Below are 22,751 nucleotides of genomic sequence, written 5' to 3'. Positions count from 1 at the left end.
TCTTATATCCTAGTCCTCTGGAAATAAATACTAACATTGCATTTGCCTTCCACTGACTCAACCTGCAAATTAATCTTTAGGGAATCGTGCAAGAGGACTCCCAAGCTACTTTGAACCTTGGATTTTTGAATCTTCTGCCCATTTAGAAAATAGTCTATGCTTCTGTTCCTTCTGCTAAAGTGCATGACCATACACTTCCCAACACCATATTCAATCTGCCACTCTGTGCCCATCCTCCTAATCGGTCTAATACCTCCTGCAGCCTCCCTGCTTCCTCAATACTAGCCGACCCTCCACCTATTTTTGTATTGTCTGCAAATTTAGCCACAAAGCCATCAATTCCATCACCCAAGTCATTGACATATAGAGTAAACAAAGCAGTCCCAACACTGATGGCTGTGGAGCACCACTAGTCACCAGCAGCCAATCAGAAAAGGCTCCCTTTAATTTCACTCTTTGCCTCCTGCCAATCAGCTATTCTTCTATCTACACTCGTATCTTTCCTGTAGTACCGTGGGATCTTATCCTGTTAAGTGGCCTCATGTGTGGCACCTTGGCAAAGGCCTTCTGAAAGTCTAAGTACACAGCAGCCACCAATTCTCCTTTGTCTGTTCTGCTTGTTATTTCCTCAAATAATTCCAGCAGATTTGTCAAGTAAGATTTCCCCTTTAGAAAACCATGTTCACTTTGGCTCATTTGATCATGTGCCTCCAAGTACCTTGAAACCTCATCCCTAGTAATAGACTCCAACATCTTTCAGATCACTTAAGTTGGTTAACTGGCCAATAATTGCCTTTCTTCTGCCTTCCTCTCTTCTTAAAGTGGAGTGACATTTGCAATTTTCCATTTCTGTGGAACCATGCCAGAATCTAGTGATTCTGGAAAAATCATTACTAATGCCTCCAGAATCACCCCAGTGAACTCTTTCCAAACTCTAGGGTGCAGTCCATCTGGTCCAGGTGATCTTTCAACATCCCATCCAGCCCCACCCCTCTGCAACTGGATCCTCAATCTCCTATCAGGACAGCACAGTCAGTGTGGATTGACGCTAACTTCTCCTTCTCGCTGACAAGCAACACAAGTGCATCCTAGTAATAGCAATAAGACCATAAGATATAGGAGCTGAATTAGGCCCATCAAGTCTGCTCCACCATTTCATCAAGGCTGATCCATTTTCCTCTCAGCCTCAATCTCCTGCCTTCTCCCCATATCCCTTCATATCCAGACTAATCTAGAATCTATCGACCTCTGCCTGAAATATACCCAATGACTTGGTCTCCACAGCCACTTGTGGCAATGAATTCCATGGATTCACCACTCTAGCAAAAAAATTCCTCCTCATCTCAGTTCTAAATGGACTTCCCTCTATTCTGAGGGGGTGTCCTCTGGTCTTAAACTCCACCACCATAGGAAGCATCCTCTTTACAACCTTCAATAGGTTTCAATGAGATCCTCCCCTTCTTCTGAATTCCAGTGAGTACAGGCCCAGAGCTATCAAATGCTCCTCATATGATAGGCCTTTCATTTTCAAGAACCTCCTTTGAAACCTCTCCAATGTCAGCAGATCTTTTCTTAGATAACGGGCCAAAAACAGCTCAAAACACACAAGTGAGGCCTCATTAGTGCTTTATAAAGCCTCAATATTACATTCTTGCTTTTATATTTTAGTCCTGTCGAAGTGAATACTAACATTGCATTTGCCTTCCTCATGACTGACTCAAACTACAAATTAACCTTTAGGGAATCCTGCACAAGGACACCCAAGTCCCTTTGCACCTCAAAATTTGAATTTTCTGTCCATTTAGGAAATAGTCCACATTCTTATTTCTTCTACAAAGGAGCATGACCATACATTTCCTGACACTGTATTACATCTGCCACTTCGTAACACATTCTCCCAATCTGTCTAAGTCTTTTGGTATCCTCTCTGCCTCCTCAACACTACCTATCCTTCCACCTATCTTCATATTATCGGCAAACTTAGCCACAATGCCAATAATTCTGACATCCAAATCATTGACATATATTGCAAAAAGCAGTCCCAACACAGGCCAATGGGAAACACCATTAATCACCAGCAGCCAACCAGAAAAGGCTCCATTTATTCCCAGTCTTTGCCTCCTGCCAATCAAAGATTCAAAGGTTAATTTTATTGTCAGAGTATGCATGTACAATACAACTCTGATAATTGTCTACTCCAGATAGTCATAAAATATAGAAAGACCATGGATGCTGTTGAAAAAAAAATCAACTCTCCCCATGCATGAAAAAGAAGAAACAAAACTCACAGATCCCAAAATACCCCTTCCTTGCAGCAAAAAACAGCCAAAATAACAATCACCAACCAGCTACACATACAATCCTTGATCCCCGACACCCTCACTTGCAGAAAAGAACAGCGGCAGTAGCACCCACCACCAATCCCTCCTCTTATACACAAAAGTTAACAGATCACCCACCCACCAACTAGACACAAGAAACAAAGCACTGAAAAACCGAAGGAAACCAAAATAGAGTACAGTGGGAGACATTTTTTCGTCTGCATATGATGAAAACAGCCACATGAACTCAGTCCTTCCATAAAGAGTGACCGTCGACCTGAGTCCGAGTGCGGCCGATCCAGGACCGAACATGCTGACACGGGTCCAAATGCGCCGATCCAGGCTGAACATGCTGATTCAGGGCCAAACACACATCCAGGTCCAACTAATCAGCCAATGCTCTATCCATGTTAGTATCTTTCCTGTAATACAATGGCCTTTTAACTTCTTAAGCAGCTTCATGGGTGGCACCTTGTCAAAGGCTTTCTGAAAATCCAAGAATAACATCCACCAATTCTCCTTTGATTGTACTGCTTGTTATTTCTTCAAAGAATTCCAACAGATTTGTTAGGCAAGATTTCCCCTTAAGGAAACCATTCTGACTTTAGTATATTTTATCATGTGCCTCCAAGTACCCTGAAACCACATCCTTAGCAATTGACTTCAACATCTTCCCAACTACTGAGGTCAGACTAATGGGTCTATAATTTCCTTTCTTCTGCCTCTCTTCCTTCTGAGTAACATTTGTAGTTTTCCATTCCTCTGGAACCATGCCTGAATCCATTGATTCTCGAAAAGTCATGACTAATGCCTTCACAATCTCTTCAGCTACCTCTTTCAGAACCCTATGGTATAGACCATCTGCTCCAGATGACTTATCCACCTTCAGACCTTTGTTTCCCAACCACCTTCTCCTTGGTAATGGCAACTTCACTCAATTCTGATCTTTGACACTCTTAAACTTCCAGCATACTGATAGTGTCTTCCACAGTGAAGACTGATGCAAAATACTTATCCACTTTGTCCTCCATTTCCTTGTCTCCCATTTCCACCTCTTCAGCATCATTTTCCAGCAATCTAATATACATTCTCATCTCTCTTTTACACTTTATATATCTGAAGAAACTGTTGCTATCCTCTTTAATATTATTAGCTTGCTTCCCGTCGTATTCCATCTTCTCCTTCTTTATTATTTTTTAATTGCCCTCTGTTAGGTTTTAAAAGCTTCCCAATCCTCTAACCTCATACTAATCTTTGCTCTATTATATTCCCTCTTTTTTGCTTTTATATTTTTGAACTCCTTTATCAGCCATGGTTGTATCGTCCTTCCTTTAGAATATTTCTTCTTCTTTTGGATGTATCTATCCTGCATCTTGCAAATTTTTCACAGAACCTGCAGCCATTGCTGTTCTACTGTTATCCCTGCTAGTATCCCCTTCAACTTTGGCCAGCTTCTTTCTCAGGGCTCTATAATTCTCTTAACTCCAGTGTAATACTGATACATCTGACTTTAACTTCTCCTTCTCAAATTGCAGGGTGAAGTCTGTCATACTATGATCACTACTTCCTAAGGGTTCCTTTACTTTAAGCTCCCTAGCGGAGTTATGACGGTACCTCCTTTGAGCTCATCTGCAGAAACAGCTTAACTTCTACCTTTACTGTGTCTCTTTTCCCTTTTCAAGGTGGATGGGGTCCTGGCTACACCAAAATATCAGTTCTTTATGGCTGATTGACTGGCTGCTTTTCGACATCTCAAGGACATGGCCTAGAAGATGAGCATGTGTTCAGGACTCTGATGCTTTGCGGCCCTGGGTAGAAGCCAATTCTGTTGTGTGTGTGTGTGTGTGTGTGTGTGTGGGGGGGGGGGGGGGAGAGAGAGAGAGAGAAACATTTGGCTGCTCCCTCTCTTCCCCTTTACAATGTTGTGGACCTGATCCAAGACATCCCTAACCCTGGCACCTGGGAGGCAACATACCATCTGGGTGTCTCTTTCACATGCACAGAATATCATATCTATTCCTTTAACAATAGAATCCCTTATCACTGCTGTAGTCCTCTTCTCCTCCATTCGTGTCTGAGCCACAGCACCAGACTCAGTGCCAGAGACCTGGTTGCTTCAGCTCCCCCAGTATGCTGTCTCCCCTCAACAGTATCCAAAGCGGCAGACATTTTTATTGAAGGGAACGGCCATGAGGGCACTCTGTCTGTGGTGCTTGGGAGATGTGTGTTGCATTCCCATTACATATGCAACACTGTACCTAGCAGAGTTGTCACTGAATGTTTATTCATGGTCTTCGGCTGCTGTAGCTCATCCACGTCAAGGTTCGATGTGTTTTATGTTCAGAGATGCTCTTCTGCACCCCACTGTTATAACATGTGATTATTATCTTCCTGTTGGCTTGAACCACTCTGGCTGTTCTTCTCTGACCTCTCTCATTAACGAGGTGCTTTTGCCCACAGACTGTGGCTCATTGGATATTTCTTTTATTTTTATTTTTATTCTCTGTATACTCAGAGATTGTTGAGCATGAAAATCACAAGAGATCAGCAGTTTCTGAGATACTCAAACCACCCCGTCTGACTGAAACAACCATTCTATAGTCAAAGTCATTTAGATCACATTTCTTCCCCATTCTGATGTTTGGTCTGACTAACAAATGTACACCTTGATCATGTCTGCATACTTTTATGCATTGAGTTGCTGCTACATAATTGGCTGATTATGTATTTGTGTTAGCACGTAGTGTACAGGTGTTCCTAATAAAGTGGCCACTGAGTGTAAGCAAGAAGTGCTTTAGTTTGAGACAAGTGGACGTTCTAAGTTCTTTTTATTACAGCAAATTTTTTAAAGATGGAAGCATTGAGTATCAGCAGCTTGCAGAGTAAACTGTAACTGTGCAGAATAATTTCCGGTCTTATAATGAATGCTAATTTAGTGCGTTAGCCCTTTAAATAGGTTCCTTCTCAGCCTGCAGAATAGTTGGAAACCAATTCTTCTGTGAGTACCTGTCATGTAGCTGAGTTTCAATAATGACTAATTCTGGGCACTGTACCACTTCTAATGCCTTTTGGATGAGCTGGGATGCCAGAAAAGTAGCACTAGAGAACAAGAGAATCTCAGACCAAAGTGAACGTACACTGTAAATGACTGGTGTTCTTGCATCCAGAAAATGAGTATAAAATTGATTTAATGTGCCATATTTTCAATGCAACTTTTGATCTTGTATAGATAAATGTCTAGGTATAATTTTGTAAAAGGTCTGTAAGTTAGAAATAGACACCGAAAAGATAAGGAGTGCAACAAATCGGCACGCTAGTTTACGTGTTCAATATGCACTCTTCTTCTTCTTGAGCCCATCACCCCTCCTGGGGCACAGGCTGCCAATATCATAACTTACGGTTAAGATGGCACTACTGAACACATGCAACAGCTCTCTAATAGTTAAAAGCTAAGAAATTTGACTAAAGCCATCAACAAAAACGTTCTGTTAAATTATCGCCGCAAACAGTAAAGGGGCAAATGATGGTGCAGCGAGTTCAGGGGGTGAGCCAAGATGGTGTGCTGAAGAATCATTGGAGTTCCGATGCCCATACAACTGGCTTGGGGGCGAGGCTAGATTGTTCTGCGTACTGAAAGGAGAAGTCGAGGCCTGAGCAGAGGAGATTCGGTGCCCATACAACTGGCCCGAGTGCAAGGTTGTATCACTCTGGGTGCTGAGCTGATTTGAAGAGCTTGAGAGTGGCTTTGGGCTGGGTGACGTAATTTTAGCCTGGAGTGAGTCACTGGGCAGCGTGGTCTAGGTCCAGAGCCTTTCACTGCAGCTGGGTCTTAGTGCGAGGTACGATTCACTATTTAGATGATTTAAATGCCAGCCCAGATTGGAGGCGAGAGCTAATTTTGCTCACTCTCTGCAATGTTCACCCTTCTCTTCAGGCTGCCAGGGACTTTCACTGTTCTATTGTTTGATCGATTTAAACACTGGCCCAGATAAATTGAAAAGACAGTGTGTTGCGATTTGAGGCGAGAGCCAGTTTTGCTCGTTCCCTGCAATGGCTACTCCTTTTTCCATGGTGCTGATGCTATGAAGACTGCCCCTGCTCCTGTGCTCTGTGCCAACTAACATGATGAACTGCTAAGTGAGGCTTTGGGCCTACTCCAGGTTGCTCTGGAGTTTGGATCTGAGAACTCAGTTTGGTTCGGAATGTTGTTGCTCGCTTCAAATGTTGGCATGATTTGTGTTTTCCCCCTTCCTTTGTGCATCTTTTATTTTTATTCTTTTTTTTTGTTAATTGGGTTCTTTCAGGTTTCCTGCTTTGTGGCTAACTGTGAGCAAGCAAATCTCAAAGTTGTGTAATTTATTCATTCTTTGATAATAAATATACTTGAACAACAGCTTGCCAAAGCCCCCTGTCCTGTGCCAGTCTTTCAAGTTATCCACAGATGTAGCCCTTCTTCTGGTGACCTTCATCTCCTAGGGATGAGGTCTTTGGAGCTTCTGTTGGCATTTCTGTAGCTCTGAGTTTTTACGAGATGGGTTTGCCCAATCCTCTTCCTTTCACAGTCAGGCTTGAGACTAACCATGGCGGAGTTAATACACATTCTTACTTGGTGAAATTCCATGCCACAACCCTCATCTCCTAAAATTTACTCTACAATTTGTTGCACATATCCACTGACAGTGGTGATAAAAACAAATAATAATAATAATAATAATAATAATAGTAGTACTTAATTAACATTACATGAAGGAATTCTGTTTGAATCTACAATATTAGATGTTATTCCGAGCTTGACCTCCACATCATAAAATCATTATACAACCAGAATTTTACTAAGATTAATATTTCTGAGGGGAACAATCATTGCCTGCTCGGTGCTAAATCAAACTGCAAGAATTAATTTGTTATGATAATGAGCTCACAACACCTGTGAATATTGCCATTCCAATAATAGAATAGTTTATAGTCAAATTTCTGTTCTGTAACAAAAAAATATATTTTAATAGTGAACCAGAAAAATATTGGCAAAACTCCATCCTGAAGTGTCCCAACAGCAAGAGCATAATATGTATATATTTTTTTGCGATTTCTATTGAATCAAATGCCAGAGATCTCTATAAAATATTTATCTGAGTATAAACCAAACAAAGTAATACGCTTTTATAGTATTTCCTAACTACTTAAGGCAGGGTACAAGCTGCTTGAAGGAAAAAATTTGAACATTCCCATTGGAAATGTACCACAGCAGTAATTGACTTTATAACTGGAAACAAGCTTTCTTATTGGAAATAAAATTTAGATGTTCACTAGGTTGAGTTAATTTAGCTACCCATCAGATTGCACACCTGTTTACTAAGCATGTTATTAAAATATTCCTAGATATTTTTACATTGATACTGAATTCAGGCAAACCACATTTCTTGTTATTTTTGAGAAATGAAATATCCGGTCATTGAATTTTAAGCTACAGTGATTCACAGTTAAAATGTTGTGGAAGTATTGCACACTATGATTAAAATAAATCACATCTCATGGTAATGCATGCAGTGGAACAACCTTACTTTTGACAGGAATATGCCTCTAGCAAAGAAATAGCCTAGCTAAGTCTTAGCACTTGATAAGCAAAATGAATATATCATAATATTTTAATATATTTTTTCATACTTTTCATTGCTTAGTGTGCTTGTTTTCACTTTGTAGCATTACAATTGAAAGATAGTGTCTAGAAAATGAATTTTAGGTATTCTTAATGCATAAAATGGATGTATATTCAAAGTTAATACTTAACTACAAAGGTAAAACATCACAATCTACCATTCCAAAGTTGTTAAATAAATGAAATGAGCTGTTCACTTTAAAAGCATTATCTTCTGTTCAAGATGGTGCTGAGCTGCAATGTCCATCGAGGTTGTGGCTGAGTCGCAGATTTTTTTTTAGCTTCATAGGGCAGTTAGAGGTCAGGGGCAATAAATGAAGAGTCAGGGACAGAATCAGCCATGATTGAATGGTGGAGCAGACTGAATTGGCCAAATGACCTAATCTGATCCAGTCTTATAGTTTTATAGTGGTTGGAATCCAAGTTAGAGCACTCACAGTCAAAGGCCAGCAATCCCTGGGGGGGTCAGGTTTCCAGTCGCTGAAGAGGAAGACCCTGTGAGTGAGGGCTGGTGATTACCCCAGATCGGCGAGTCCTGGGATTGGAGGGTCATACAAGCAGGAAACATGAGGGTCAGTGGCCCACCCAAGTCAGCAAATCCTGGAGTTGGAGGTCCTTGCGAGTCTGGAGGACAAGGCCTGGTGTTCAAAATTCTATGACTGGTGTGCACTAGAGTCAAAACCAGAGGCTGAAGCCCAAAAGTAGAAAACCAAAGTCACCATGTCTGAAAATCAGAGGCCCAATATCTACAAGGTGTGGAGGTTGGAGGCCCAATGTCTGTGAGTCTAAGAGTCTGGGGCCAAGGACTGGTGGTCAGAGACCTGGAAGTGGCATCTGTGTATGTGTGAGGGTGGGAATGGGGCTTGGTGTTGTTGCATCTGCTGATTTGTGCTGTTCTGATGAACATTGTGGGCAAGCTATTTGACTGACAGAATGTGTAGCCACACTTGTTGGCTGCCCCCACACATCCTCAAGTTGAGTTGGTTATTAACATAAACAACAGATTTCACTCTATGTTTCAATGTATAGTACTTTGTGATAAATAAATTAATTTGAATCTGAGGTGTGGGACATTCAATGGACAAACAAAACCGGCATCAGGGTAAATGATACTGTGCTCTGTCCAACTTCATATTAGAAATAGTGCTAACAGATATTTTTTGTTGTTTTTATAGGTGATTTATGGAAACAGTTCTGATTTCTTGGCAAAGGAATCTATCGCGTGTTTGTGCAATAGCACTTATATTTCAAAGATCTGTAATAATTCACAGATATCTCAAAATTAGAAATGGACATTATGGCCATGCAAACAATACTTTCTGGGTCTGCACATAAAAGCTAAATTTGACAGGTCAAATTCACGTATTGAAATAGTCGATAATATACAATTGAAAGAGCATTTTAATTATTTCTATATTAGTAAGTATAAAGGAAACACTAAGGATCAAGGAAACACTAAGGTATTAAAAACATTGACATACCTTGCAAATGAAAATAATAAAAAATGAAGAAGGTTAAAACATCCTGAGTTTGTAATTTGCAATTCTATCTACAGTCTTGGATAGAGTATCTTTATAAGTTCTAGGTATATTAAGTCATATGCTTAAGCAGCTGCAGATTAATGAAATAGACATAAGTAATCTTGGCCAGTCCCTCATGTGTGTATGTTGAGAAAATAACATTCATATTTCACAGAGACAGAGTGAATGAAGACATAAGAACATCAGAAATAAAAGCAGATCTAGGCTATTCAGTCCCTTGTTTCTGCTCCATCACTAATTAAGAATCACGGTTGATCATTTCCTTCAGTGCCTCTTTCCTGTACTAACCTGAAATACTTTGATTCCCTTAACATCCAAAAAAAAATTACTAGCTGCTCTGAATATAAAAAGTGACCGAGCCTCCTCAACCAACTTGGGTAGAGAATTGCAGATTTATTAACCTCTGGGAGAAGAAATTTCTTCCCTTCTCAGCACTGAAAAGCTGACCCATGGAGGATGTTTGAGGATGTTTAGTAATTGGTGACATTTCCTGGTTTAAAAGCCTTTGAGTTTCTTAATATGTACACTTACTAAACATACACCAACATTAACTATCGCTGTTATTGCTAATGTGACAGTTATGCTAAAGCTGAGATCATATGAAAATTGCATTTTCTGCTGCTGATGGTTTGTAGGCTTGGTCAATTTTTTTCCCATTTTCTTATTTTGGCATTTTTGGGTGCTCGGCAACTCATCCATCTGAAGTTAACTTGAATAGGTGGATCAATTATTGTAATTTAATGAACCAAATCACTTTAGCCAGTGGTAATTGAGATTTCCAGGTCACAGATCAATACAAGCCATTAAAAAAAGTTATTTGCTATTTGTTCCAGTGTTTGCTCTATTTAACCCTGAGACTATGAGAAAGCAATAATTGCATAAAGATAAATTTTCTTGCTGTTGGAATATCATAAATTCATTTTATAACAAGTTTAATTACATACAAAACACAGGAAACATTCTCCACATTTTCCAATTATTTATATATAAAATCATACCTTTAAAAGTTAATGCTTAAAGATAGCAAATAAAGATGTCAAATTTTATTTTATTTCTTCCATAAATTGCATTGTAATAAAAATTATAGATCATTCAAAATCATAGCTACATCAAGATACCAGCTGTTGAATATCCTACTGAAAAGCTAATACACAGCAACAAGGAATCTAGTTTATAACATATAATCACAAGTTATTAAAGAAAACATTAATTATTTTCCAAGTTGGATCTAAATATACATTTTAACAACTTAACTTTCATGTCATTTATGTAGCATCTTTTAGGTAGGAGATTTCTCCAACATTACAACTTCAGCATTAAATGACAAAGGTATAAATTTTTAATTAATTTCTAAAGGAAGATGATGTTCTGGGAGAACAGTTATTTGAAGTTATTTCCCTGAAATACAAAGTAGAATTTTCATGAAAATTTATTACTGCTTGCTTGAAATTTGAAAATGAGCTAACATTTTGAAGTAATATTGTTACTTGTCATGAAGTGTGCTGTACACTAGTCTGTATAAGGATATCTCCATCGCAGAATGGCTCCATCTGAACTAACACTTATTATGTGTTTCAAATTGGGAGAGATCTTAATACGTTGAATGTTACCACTGTGACCTATTCCAATATGTGTAACTTCTCCTTCATTGTATCCCCACAATTTAATCAATTTATCTTCACCTCCTGATTTAAACAGATAGAGATTCAACAATATAATTAGTACAAAAAGTAAATATTGTTATGAAATTGCATAAAACAATATATTTATATATATTGCAACAATTTTAAAGAATACTGAATATTAGTAAATTCAGGTTTTTTTTAAAACACATTTTTAATAATAGAACAGTTTTAATAATAGAACTGTTAATTTATTCCAAGACAATAATATTTTCATATTATAAGCCTTTGTAGTCATTTTAAGGGGATATGTATTCAGTGGATGCCTATTAACTCATTAGATAAATGAGAAACTAAATAAAGGAAAAGTAGCAATGTAGCTCAAAATTTTTACGTCATGCAGTAACAAGCAGTGAGCAGAATGTGGAATTCCCAGACATTCTTGAGTTTTATCCAGGCAGTTAGAGTGTTACATAGAAAAGGTTACCAGCCTTCAAATAAGGACATAGCTGAAAATGCAAAGTGTGATAACTATGCTGACCACCAAAGCAAATAGGAGTAGGCTTGCCTATGTTATCTAATAGTTTATATTTCTCTTTAGGGACTGAGGATCTACACTGCGAGGTTGAACGAATATTGAGTAAAAGGATACTTGAAAAAGACATCTACATAAGCACACAAACATGAGGAGATCCGAAGATGCTGGAAATTCAAGCAACACACACAAAATGCTGGTGGAACGCAGCAGGCCAGGCAACATCTATATGGAGAAGCACAGTCGACGTTTCGGGCCGAGACCCTTCGTCAGGACTAACTGAAAGAAAAGTTAGTAAGAGATTTTAAAGTAGGAGGGGGAGGGGGAAATCCAAAATGATAGAAGACAGGAAAGGGTGGGGTGAAGCTAAGAGCTGGAAAGTTGATTGGCAGAAGGGATACAGAGCTGGAGATGGGAAAGGATCATGGGATGGGAGGCCTAGGGAGAAAGAAGGGGGGAGGGGAGCACCAGAGGGAGATGGAGAACAGGCAAAAAGTGATGTGCAGAGAGAGAAAAAAAAGGGATGGGGTAAATAAATAAATCAGGGATGGGGAAAGAAGGGGAGGAGGGGCATTAATGGAAGTGAGAGAAATCAATGTTCATGCCATCAGTTTGGAGGCTACCCAGACGGAATATAAGGTGTTGTTCCTCCAACCTGAGTGTGGCTTCATCTTGACAGTAGAGAAGGCCATAGATAGACTTATCAGAATGGGACTGGGACGTGGAATTAAAATGTTTGGCTACTGGGAGATCCTGCTTTCTCTGGCAGGCAGAGCATAGGTGTTCAGTGAAACGGTCTCCCAGTCTGCATCGGATCTTACCAACATATAAAAGGCCACACCAGGAGCACCAGATGCAGTATACCACATCAGCCGACACACAGGTGAAGTGTCGCCTCACCTGGAAGGACTGTCTGGGGCCCTGAATGGTGGTGAGGGAGGAAGTGTAAGGGCAGGTGTAGCACTTGTTCCGTTTACAAGGATAAGTGCCAGGAGGGAGATCAGTGGGAAGGGATGGGGTGGACGAATGGACAAGGGAGTCGAGTAGGGAGCGATCCCTGAGGAAAGCAGAAAGGGGGGGGAGGGAAAGATGTGCTTGGTAGTGGGATCCCGTTGGAGGTAGCGGAAGTTGCGGAAAATTATACGTTGGACCCGGAGGCTGGTGGGGTGGTAGGTGAGGACAAGGGGAACCCTATCCTGAGTGGGGTGGCAGGCGGATGGGGTGAGAGCAGATGTGTGTGAAATTGGAGAGATGCATTTGAGAGCGGAGTTGATGGTGGAGGAAGGGAAGCCCCTTTGTTTAAAAAGGGAAGACATCTCCTTCGTCCTGGAATGAAAAGCCTCATCCTGAGAGCAGATGCGGCGGAGACGGAGGAATTGCGAGAAGAATTGAATGCGCAGAAGAGCATCTCCGAATACATAGCATGTTAAACCTTAAGTGAATGGGCTATACCAGCATCAGCAGAATATGAACATACACTCAGTGGCCACTTTATTAGGAACAGGAGATACCCAATAAAGTGGCCACTGATTGTATATCAGAGAGATTTGGAATTTTCTCCACATATTATGGTTGTAGTTTTATATGTTGTTTTAAGATACTGTATGTATTGATTGCACTGATGTATAAATGCATGCACATTCCAAGACTGAAATTTAATATATTAAAATAAATTTAATAATCTGAGAAATAATCTTCGTGCAACTCAGTGGAATTTAATTCGTAACCTCTTCAGTTGAACAGTTTCAGTCTGAATGACATCATACATTATCTAAGTGTTAAAGAATAAAGTATTTGCAATCATATGCAGGCAGAAGTGTCAAATGGACTAACAATCTGGGCGTTGTCTTGAGGTCACCATCATTACAGAAGCCAGGCTTGAGCAAATTTGATTCACCCCATATGATACCAAGAAACAGATAAAAATATTGGAGGTAGCAAAGGCTATGGGGACTGACAACTTCCACCAGTAAGAACTGGTTGAAGAATTTTATTTCAAAACTAGCTGCAGAGACTGGTACGGACAGCCCAGCTCATCTGTGGATGTGAACTTCCCTCCATTGAGGACATTTACAGCAACAGGTGCAAAAAGAGGGCCTAGAAGATCATCAGCGACACCGGTCACCCCAACCATAAACTGTTTCAGCTGCTTCTCTCTGGCATACAGTACCGAAGCATTAAGCCAGGACCAACAGGCTATGGGACAGCTTCTTTCTCCAAGCCAATAGACTTATAAATTCACATGTCTGAACAGTGCGATGGCATCATAATGCAAAGAGTTTTACTCCCTCACGTTGTGGGATGGATGTAAAATTTAAATAAATACAATTCAATCCATGTTCAGCTATTTTTAAGACAGAATTCTATAGAGATCGAAAAGATAGAAAATAATAAGCAAGTGAGTAAAGGCTACCTTAAGTAGATAGGAATGCAGAGTTGAGTTTGCAAATGGATCAACTATGAGCTAAGTGGGGGAATAGGAGTGGCTCGCACATGCTCCTAACTTGTAGGTTCATATGCTTTTAATGAAAAAATGCAGTGCAGTTACTTGGTTATTTTATTCCAAAAGCATTTCCCAAACTGATGACTTCACCTCAAAGAACAAAAAGAACCACAGGCACATGAGAACATCACTCACCTGTAAGTCATCCTTAGAAACAGCTACCCATACAATATTTACAAGATGAATACTTGAAGCACTAAGGTGTAAAAGATTATGGACAAAGTGTTGGTTTGAGTACTTGACATGTCAGGACAAAACACCTGTATTTGTGTTACATGGCTCCAAGAATCTAAATTCTGAAAATCCTTTTGATGTACTTTCTCCAGAAGAACTGCAGCAGTTCAAGGAGACACATTGCCACTATAGTTCTCAAGGATTATTAGGGATGGAAAATAGATGCTAGTCTTGCCAAGATCCTGAAAAAATGACTATTACCACAGATTGAACATAACCACCACCCTCTGATCAGTGCTGCTAATAAAAGCCAAAATCATACATGAAATATTACTAACAATTTTAAAAGAAACAGAAAATATCATGAGAAGTTGAAAATTATTAACCTGGAAATTTAGGAAGCACTCTAAACTGCATTGTTACATTATCCCATGATAAAAATTGCCAGATAATTATTTCATGGATATTTAGGATTTTTCTTACCAGTTACAAAGAAGTCACCATTTGCTGTGATGTCCATTCCATTAATGGAACCAGATAAGGAGCCATCCAGCTCTCTGATAACTGATCCATCAAATACTTCCCAATATCCAATCTTAAATTAAAAATAAATTGTAACATTACATTGTTGAAATAATACATCTTATTAATTTCATTTTGTTTTTGTTATAGTCAAATGATAATAAACTTGACTTGACTTTTGGCTGTAAGTAATCCTTACATATAGGGAGTATTACCTTTCCACAAAACAGCATGTAATTTTCCATTGAAATAACTAGCTGTCAGTTCTTATATAATAGTCTACTACACAAATTAGGATTATATTTCTCCCTATCACATGTAAAGATGTAATTTTATAATGTTTTCTAACTGCAATGGTAGTATGAAAGTCTCACTCTGATAAAACAAAATTTGATAAAATGGAAAATCATGTTACTAAATTGATAAATTAGCTTATAATTTTCACCAAGGTACAGTGAAAAACTTCTCTTGCATACTGTCCATACAGACCAAATCATTACAATAGCATATTGAGGTAGTACAAGGTAACGTGATTTGAGAGAACAGAATAAAATGTTACAGATACAAGGAAGGTGCAGCGCTGGTAGATAATAAGGTGCAAGGTCATAATAAGGTAGATTGAGAGGTCAAGACTCCATCTTATCGTATAAGGAAATCATTCAATAGTCTTATAATAGTGGAATAAATGTTGTCCTTGAGCTTAGTGTTAACTGCTTTCAGGCATTTGTATCTTTTGTCTGATGGGAGAGAGGGAAGAACTAAAATCATCTGAAAACCCATGGAAAAGAGTAGAGTAGAAGATAAGGGTAAAAGGAATCTGGCTTTGCTCCATGAACTTTGTCTCTTTGACCTACTGTCATGGTTTAATTTTAAGTACTGCTTTGATACTTGTTTACAATTTGCTTCTTTCTTTGCCAAAATTTTTATCAAGCACTGTTCTCTCAGCAACTTCCAAGATTTAGATCTGAATGACCAGAATCTTGCACCAAAATTCAGATGAATGATTCAAGACTTCATTAAACAGATAAACTGGGGGCAGGATGTGTTGTAGTACTAGGGGTATGTTCTCCCTAAAAGGACAAAAAGATATGGATAGGTTGACTGAGTGGGCAAGAAGTTGGCAGATGGAGTATAATGTGGGAATTGTGACATTATCCGCTTTAAAAGGAAGAATGTAAAAATAAAATATTGGTTAATAAAGTGATACCATAAAATCTTCTGGTACAAAGGCATCTAGGGCTTCTAATAAAAGAAACACACCAAGCATGCAAACACATAAGGTAATTGCAAAGGTCATAAAATGCTTGCCTTTATTGCAAGGATTGTGAATATAAACATAGAGAAGTTTTGATAACTTTTTTAAGATTGAGGGGATTGGAAAGGTGCATGTGTAGAAAATATTTGAGAGGAGACATCTGGAGCTTCAGAATATTGGATCACCCTTTTAGACAGGATGAGGAAGGATTTATTCTCTCAGAACCTTGTGTCTTTTTGGAAGTCTCCAGCAGACAGCTGTACTGTGGAGATGAAGTCATGAATTTTATTTAAAGCAGACAGGAAGACTACAAGGTAGTTAAGAGATGGGGAGAGAGTGAGAAAGTAGTGATGAAGCCAAGATTGGATTAGTCATGATTGTTTTGGCAGAACAGATTGTGGGGTCGACTGTTATCACCAGCTCCTGGTTTTATGTTTATTCTGAGGTAAAACTGACATAAATCAGTTACAATTGATTTTCTGTATGTAAAGCTGGTAGAATCCTGTACTCATTCCATTGCTTTACAGAAATACTCCTGGAAATTTAGAACCTACAAATTTAGTTTTGTGATTAGAATAAAATTTACTTTTGCAAGGCATGTAACATTGCTGTGTCCATATTATTTCTCCCAAATTGGTTGTTGAATGACACACCAACTAATTATAATCACATTTCATATCTTAAATTTATAGGCTGGGAGTGTCGTAGTTCAAGCACATCAGAAACAAATGTTCTGTGAAGTAGATAATTTGAATAAGCCAGGCAGAACAAAAGAATCATCATGAGCACTCCCTTGCAAATGCATAAGTTATGAATTAAATGTATGGAGGATTTCGGAGATTAATGGTGACGATTTTAAGTAATTAACAGTTGAAAATGCAAACTGCAGTATTTCAAATTAAATTGTAAATTCAACGATGTCACATGAAAAACTAATGACATTTTAAAGATACATAGAAACGGGACTATAACACTGTACTGATGATACTTCGAGCACTTTCCCTTCACAACAGCATAAAAAGTAGAAGCAGGAATAGCTCTGTCATTATTATCATGCCATTTTCAGCCCTATCCCCACATTCCTTGATTCCTACAATATCCAAGATTTTATTGATGTCTGCCTTGAACAGATGCAGTGAATTTAGCCACTGCAGTCTTTTAGGGGAGAGAATTCACGAAGATTCACTGATCTATGGTTGTGGAAATATCCTTTTATCTCAATCTGAAATGGCTTCTCTTAACTTGAGGCAGTAGACCCTAGTTAAAGACACACTACTTGGGGAAAGGCAGCTCTGCAACTACTTTGTCAAGTCATTTATGTATTTTGTACTTTTCATTGAGATGATTTCACATTCTACGATAGTTGAGAGATTATAGGCCCAGATGGTTCAATATCTCTTCACAGGTAAACCTCTACATCCTAGGGATAACCTGCACTGCACTGCTTCTATCACAAATATATCCTTCCTTGGGTTGGGAGATCATACCTGTGCATAATATAGCAGATGAAGTCTCATAATGGGACTAATGCAGTATACATTATATATGGTTATTATAATCACATGGATGTATGGGAGTAATTAACAAAGTGTGCACAAGGAGCTTAACTGCAAATGGAGTGCAGCTCCACAGAATTTTGGAATTTATTCTCACTTTCATATGCCCTTGAATTAGCTAGTGTGTATTGAAGGGCACACTCTAATTTTGATTTGGTGTCTGAAAGAGTCAACTGCTGCACATGAGGTAATTGGGTGAAGTGAGGAAAAGTACAGGAATGTAGATTTGAGGGAACAGTGGCTGAGTAGCCTGCATCTTTTCTTTTATCTTATGAAAACACCTTGGAAGAATTACTATGTGCATTGAATTTATTCATACAGATACCTCAATTCAGGGGAAAGTATTGCATAGGTGAGGCACAGGTGACTTTGGGATTGTCAGGAGATTGTAGGGTAGAATTCAGCTTAAATGCTCCAGAAATAATGCCATTTCATAAATCCAATATCAACTTGTGGAAATGAATCCCATTGCTAACTCAACACTTAACAAGCCCATCAAGCTGTAGTTTGGAAGTCACCATTACACCTGCTTTGTATGAGCAATATTTGCAGGAATTAGTATACTGTGTTCAGTGATCAAAATGTGGTCTTCTCTACACTGGAGGATCGAAATACAGATCGGGTGACCAATTTGCGGAACACCTGCATATAATCTGAAGGAGTGGCCCTGATCTGTTTCTGGTCTTGCACAATGTTATAATGAGGCCCAACATGTGGCTGATGAATAGCACTTCACCTTATGTGTAAGCAAGGTACAGCCTTCTAGATTCAATACTGAAGAAGAAGAAAAAGAAGAAAGCCCTGAGTGGAGTCATCGGGCTGCCGTCCTGACGGCGTTTTTTTAGCAGGCTTCCTTATTTTTACAAGGCCGAGTTGCTAGCTCAAAGCTCAACCCAGCACGGATGGAAAGTGTGCAAGGGGGCCAGCTGAATTCAAACTCGGGAGCCTTCGCTCTGAAGTCCGGCACTGATGCCACTAGGCCACTAGACAGCTATTCAATACTGAATTCAAGAAGTCAAGTTAATTCACCTTCTCTGTTTGTATCAGAATAGGCCAACTCTGCTGAGGGTCATCAATCTGTAATATAGTTTCAGTGTTTCTCTCTTCATCAGCGTGGCTTGGCCTGTTTAACATTCCCTACAGTTTTGCATTTTATGGGTTTTGTTTGTAGTTTTTTTTCTTTGACCATCCTCATCTCAGCCTCACCTTATTTAAGATGCACCCTCTAAACTATCTGTCACTATTTTTGTAACTTAAAACTTGTTTTCTCTATTTCACTATTTGAATAAAGGATTTCAGACCTAAAGCATTAACTTTTTTATTCCTCAGAAGCTGCCAGACTTACTCCAGATTTTCTGCATTTTGGTTTTTATTTCATACTTCCAGCATCTGCAGTTAATTAATTTTCATTTTAACTGGATTATAATAACAGTTTGCAAATGTTTCCTAGGACTGCAACTCATAAGCCAAAGAGCATAGCAACATTGGATAGAAAAATTGACATGCAAGTAAACATAGCAATTTTACAAATCTTTTCATAAGTGATCATGCCACTCTTACCAAAGAGGCATTGAGCGATTGTTTTCAAATCTTAATTTAAAAATTCAGTCAGATTTATGAATGTAAACATAAACTAGGTGCAAATCCTGCTCCTGACTTTCAAAAATCTGGAGATAATATCAACACAGGAATGTCTTAGAAAAGAAGACTGTAGAATTTGGAAGATGAACCGACACTACAAAAGGTGGAAAAACAGAACCCTACTTTTCTCGATACCTGGCACTGCAGAAGAGAGGAGGGTTCTGCAGAGAGAAGCAGGTTTCTGCTGTTCCAGCTATTTTATGGAGTTCTTCTTCATCTGTGTTCTAGAGTCTTCTTTTATGAAAAGTTCTTGTGTTGATGTTATCTCCAGAGGGAACTTTTCTATGTCTGTACAGCTATCACAAGTGGTGTATATACCTAGTATCAGTTGCCTCAATGTATTTTAACATCAATGTTTCATGAGGATCAGAGAAGCAGAGCAGGTAGTGGCAGTTAGTTACAGCCTTCTGGAACAAGATATGCTGGCTATTGGACTTGATGGCCCCAGTCTGCTGGTGGCTGTCAAACTGACACCTGTCATCAAGCTAAGGATCTTGCAGTTGACTGCACACAAATGGATTGGAAACATGACTGAGTTAAGGATTGTTTGCCACAGTTGGCAGAAACTTAGTTTGTCCTGAGAACTGTCAGACTGATAGAGTGCTAGGGTTTGTGATTCTGGCTGGCTTCCCATCAGTGTCATCAACTGCATATTAAGAAACTCCCACAGTGCCCATGAGTGTTCATCAGCTTTGAGTGCTTCCAATGCATCATCTTGCACCTGGTCTGCAATCTTAAGACGACATTTCTAAAATTCATGTAAATTTCCACAAGATTCCCAAGGAGTTGTCATTAACATGCGGGTCTATTCTTTCAGATACCAAATCAAAAATGGAGGTAACTGTACTTGATATTTTCAGAATATTTGAGTAACATTGTAAATATATTGTTTGATTAAGAATTCTCTGTGTTTACATAATGAAATGGAGACACCATTTTTTCCCTTGTTAGGGAGAGAAAGCGAGCCTGAGGTATGTCAAATTACCGGGTGAACAAGCAGCCTCTGGGGTACTGCAAGTCTGTGTCTTTATTCTTGCTTTGCTGCACACTTGAGTGCTCAGTGGAGGGTGCTGGTGGGGGAAAGGGGGATGTTGCTTTGCTGCTGCTTACACGTGGGAGGGACTTTGGGGTCCTAACATTTAACTGTTATTCATTCTTTGGGGCACTCTGTTTTTGTGGATGGTTGTGAAGAAACGAAGAAAAAGAATTTCAGGATGTATATTGTATACATTTCTCTGACATTACATGTACCTTTGAAACCTTATTATGGGTTATAGGTAAGAAGTACATGATTGGCAAATGTCATTGCAACACCACATCATATTTGAGTACCTCATTAAAAGTAAAACTAAGTAGATACATTATCCTAACCCCTATGTTTTTCTTTCAATTAGTTTCAGGAGTTACCAAACATAACAGCATCCTTCAGTACATACCAGCTAATTCAATGGCATACGAGAGCAAGAATAAATTTCAGCATTGTAGGAAAATGAGAATGGAAATGCTCTGTTGGATGCATGAGAGCTTCCTTCTGCGTTGTAATGTACAAGTTGAGTGGTAGTGGTGGTATGCTGCTGATACACAATAATACACAGCAGCAAGTGATGGACCTGTAGCAGACATCAATTCCAAGAGCACTTTTCTAGCTGATCAGGACCAGGAGAGCTAAAACGAGGAAGATAATCAGGTATTGCAAGAGTAGTGACAACACAAGTTGCCCCCACTATTGCAAGATTTGTTCAACACATCAATGCCTAATTCCCTTATTCTCCACCTTAAAAATTGGTGTCAACAAATAATTTTAAAATTTAATACATAATCTTGCATAAAACATTTTATTTTCACTATTGTGTGTTGTGTGAATAGAATTTTCTCTTCCTAGTACATTTACATCGTGCAACCTCTGTGGTTTCACAAGAAGCAGAGGAATGCTGTACAAACTTCTACCCTGACTTCAGGGATCCTCTTGATTGAGATACACTGTGTTTTGGAGTTCTGGGTGACGTTGCTCAGAAACTGCTTCACCTACACTATGATAAGATGTCATTCAATTCGGGGTAATGTAATGGGTTATTATTGTTCATAATAGAAACTGTTCTACATAATTCACAAACACCATCATTGAGTTGTTGTGTTCACTTTAAGAGAGAGTGTCTAACATAATGATGTCAGTGTAAGGTGATTGTTTTTTGGGTTTGTTCATACCCCAAGTAAAGGTCTGTGGCTTTTGTTAAGTATATAAAATTAATCTCGCATGGAACAAAATCCTACATTGGTGACCCGATGCTCTCAGCCAATTCCACAGTTACTCAATGACATATTGACTAATGCAGTCGCTTTGAATCTGTTAAGAATATTGGGAGCAGCATGCTAACATGTGGTTTGACAAGTGGAAGCCCAGTTCACGCTGCACATGATAAATATGCCACTCTGAAAACTCGCCTATTACAATCTTTAGGACTGTCTGATTCTGAGCACTCCAAACAATTGCTCTCTGGGCCTGGTCTGGGTGATGCTGGGCCTTCAGAACTAATGGACCACATGCAATCACCATCATTAAAAAAAAATGATTTAGATGATGGAATAGATGGCTTTGTTGCCAAGTTTACAGATAATAAGAAGATTGGTGGAGGGGCAGGTAGTGCTGAGGAAACAAGTAGGATGCAAAAGGACTTAGACAGATTTGGGGAATGGGGAAGAGAGTAGCAAATGAAATACAATGTTGGCCATGCACTTTGGTAGTGGAAATAAATGTGCAGACTATTTTCTAAATGGAAAAAACAATCCCAAAATCTGAGATGCAAAGTGACTTAAGGAGTCCTTGTGCAGAACACCCTGAAGGTTAACTTGGAGGTTGACACTCACAATATGCTGGAAGAAATCAGCAGGCCAGGCAGCATCTATGGAAAAAAATACAGTTGATGTTTCAGACCGAGACCCTTTGGCAGGACTGGAGAGAAAAAGCTGAGGAGTAGATTTAAAAAGTGGGGGGAGGGGATAAAGAAACACCAGTTGATAGATGAAACCTGAAGAGTGAGGGATGAAGTAAAGAGCTGGGAGGTTGATTGGTGAAAGAGATAGAGGGCAGAAGAAGGGGGAGTATGATAGAAGAGGACAGAAGGCCACGGAAAGGGGGGGGGAGGAGCACCAGAGGGAGACGATAGGTGGGCAAGGAGATAAGATGAAAGGGGATGAGGAATTGTGAAGGGAGGTGGGCGGAAGGCATTACCAGAAGTTCGAGAAATTAATGTTCATGCCATCAGGTTGGAGGCTACCCAGTCAGAATATAAGGTATTGTTCCTCGAACCTAAGTGTGGCCTCATTACGACAGAGGAGGAGGCCATAGATAGACATAACTGAATGGGAATGGTAAGTGGAATTAAAATCGGTGGCCACTGGGAGATCCCACTTTTTCTGGCAGACAG

At 39.3% G+C, this 22,751-nt stretch overlaps 1 protein-coding gene across 3 annotated transcripts in view; it reads right to left on the bottom strand.

Moving 5' to 3' along the window:
• Positions 1-10,546: 10,546 nt before the first annotated feature.
• The window catches only part of cfap52 (cilia and flagella associated protein 52), a 79,101-nt gene continuing 66,896 nt past the window's right edge, over positions 10,547-22,751 (bottom strand). For 2 of the 3 annotated variants that reach the window (XM_059948707.1, XM_059948709.1), the window contains 2 exons: positions 14,836-14,947; positions 10,547-11,203 (listed from right to left, as the gene is read on the bottom strand). In XM_059948707.1, coding sequence (XP_059804690.1) covers positions 11,028-11,203; positions 14,836-14,947 — 288 coding nt within the window. In that variant the 3' untranslated portion in view covers positions 10,547-11,027. Of the gene's footprint in view, positions 11,204-13,962; positions 14,375-14,835; positions 14,948-22,751 lie in introns of those variants that run through there. The other variant, XM_059948708.1, reaches the window with a different exon arrangement.

The sequence above is a fragment of the Hypanus sabinus genome, chromosome 23 (genome assembly GCF_030144855.1).
Source record: "Hypanus sabinus isolate sHypSab1 chromosome 23, sHypSab1.hap1, whole genome shotgun sequence".
NCBI classification, from domain to species: Eukaryota; Metazoa; Chordata; class Chondrichthyes; order Myliobatiformes; family Dasyatidae; genus Hypanus; species Hypanus sabinus.
This window is presented reverse-complemented; position numbering and strand designations above follow the sequence as displayed.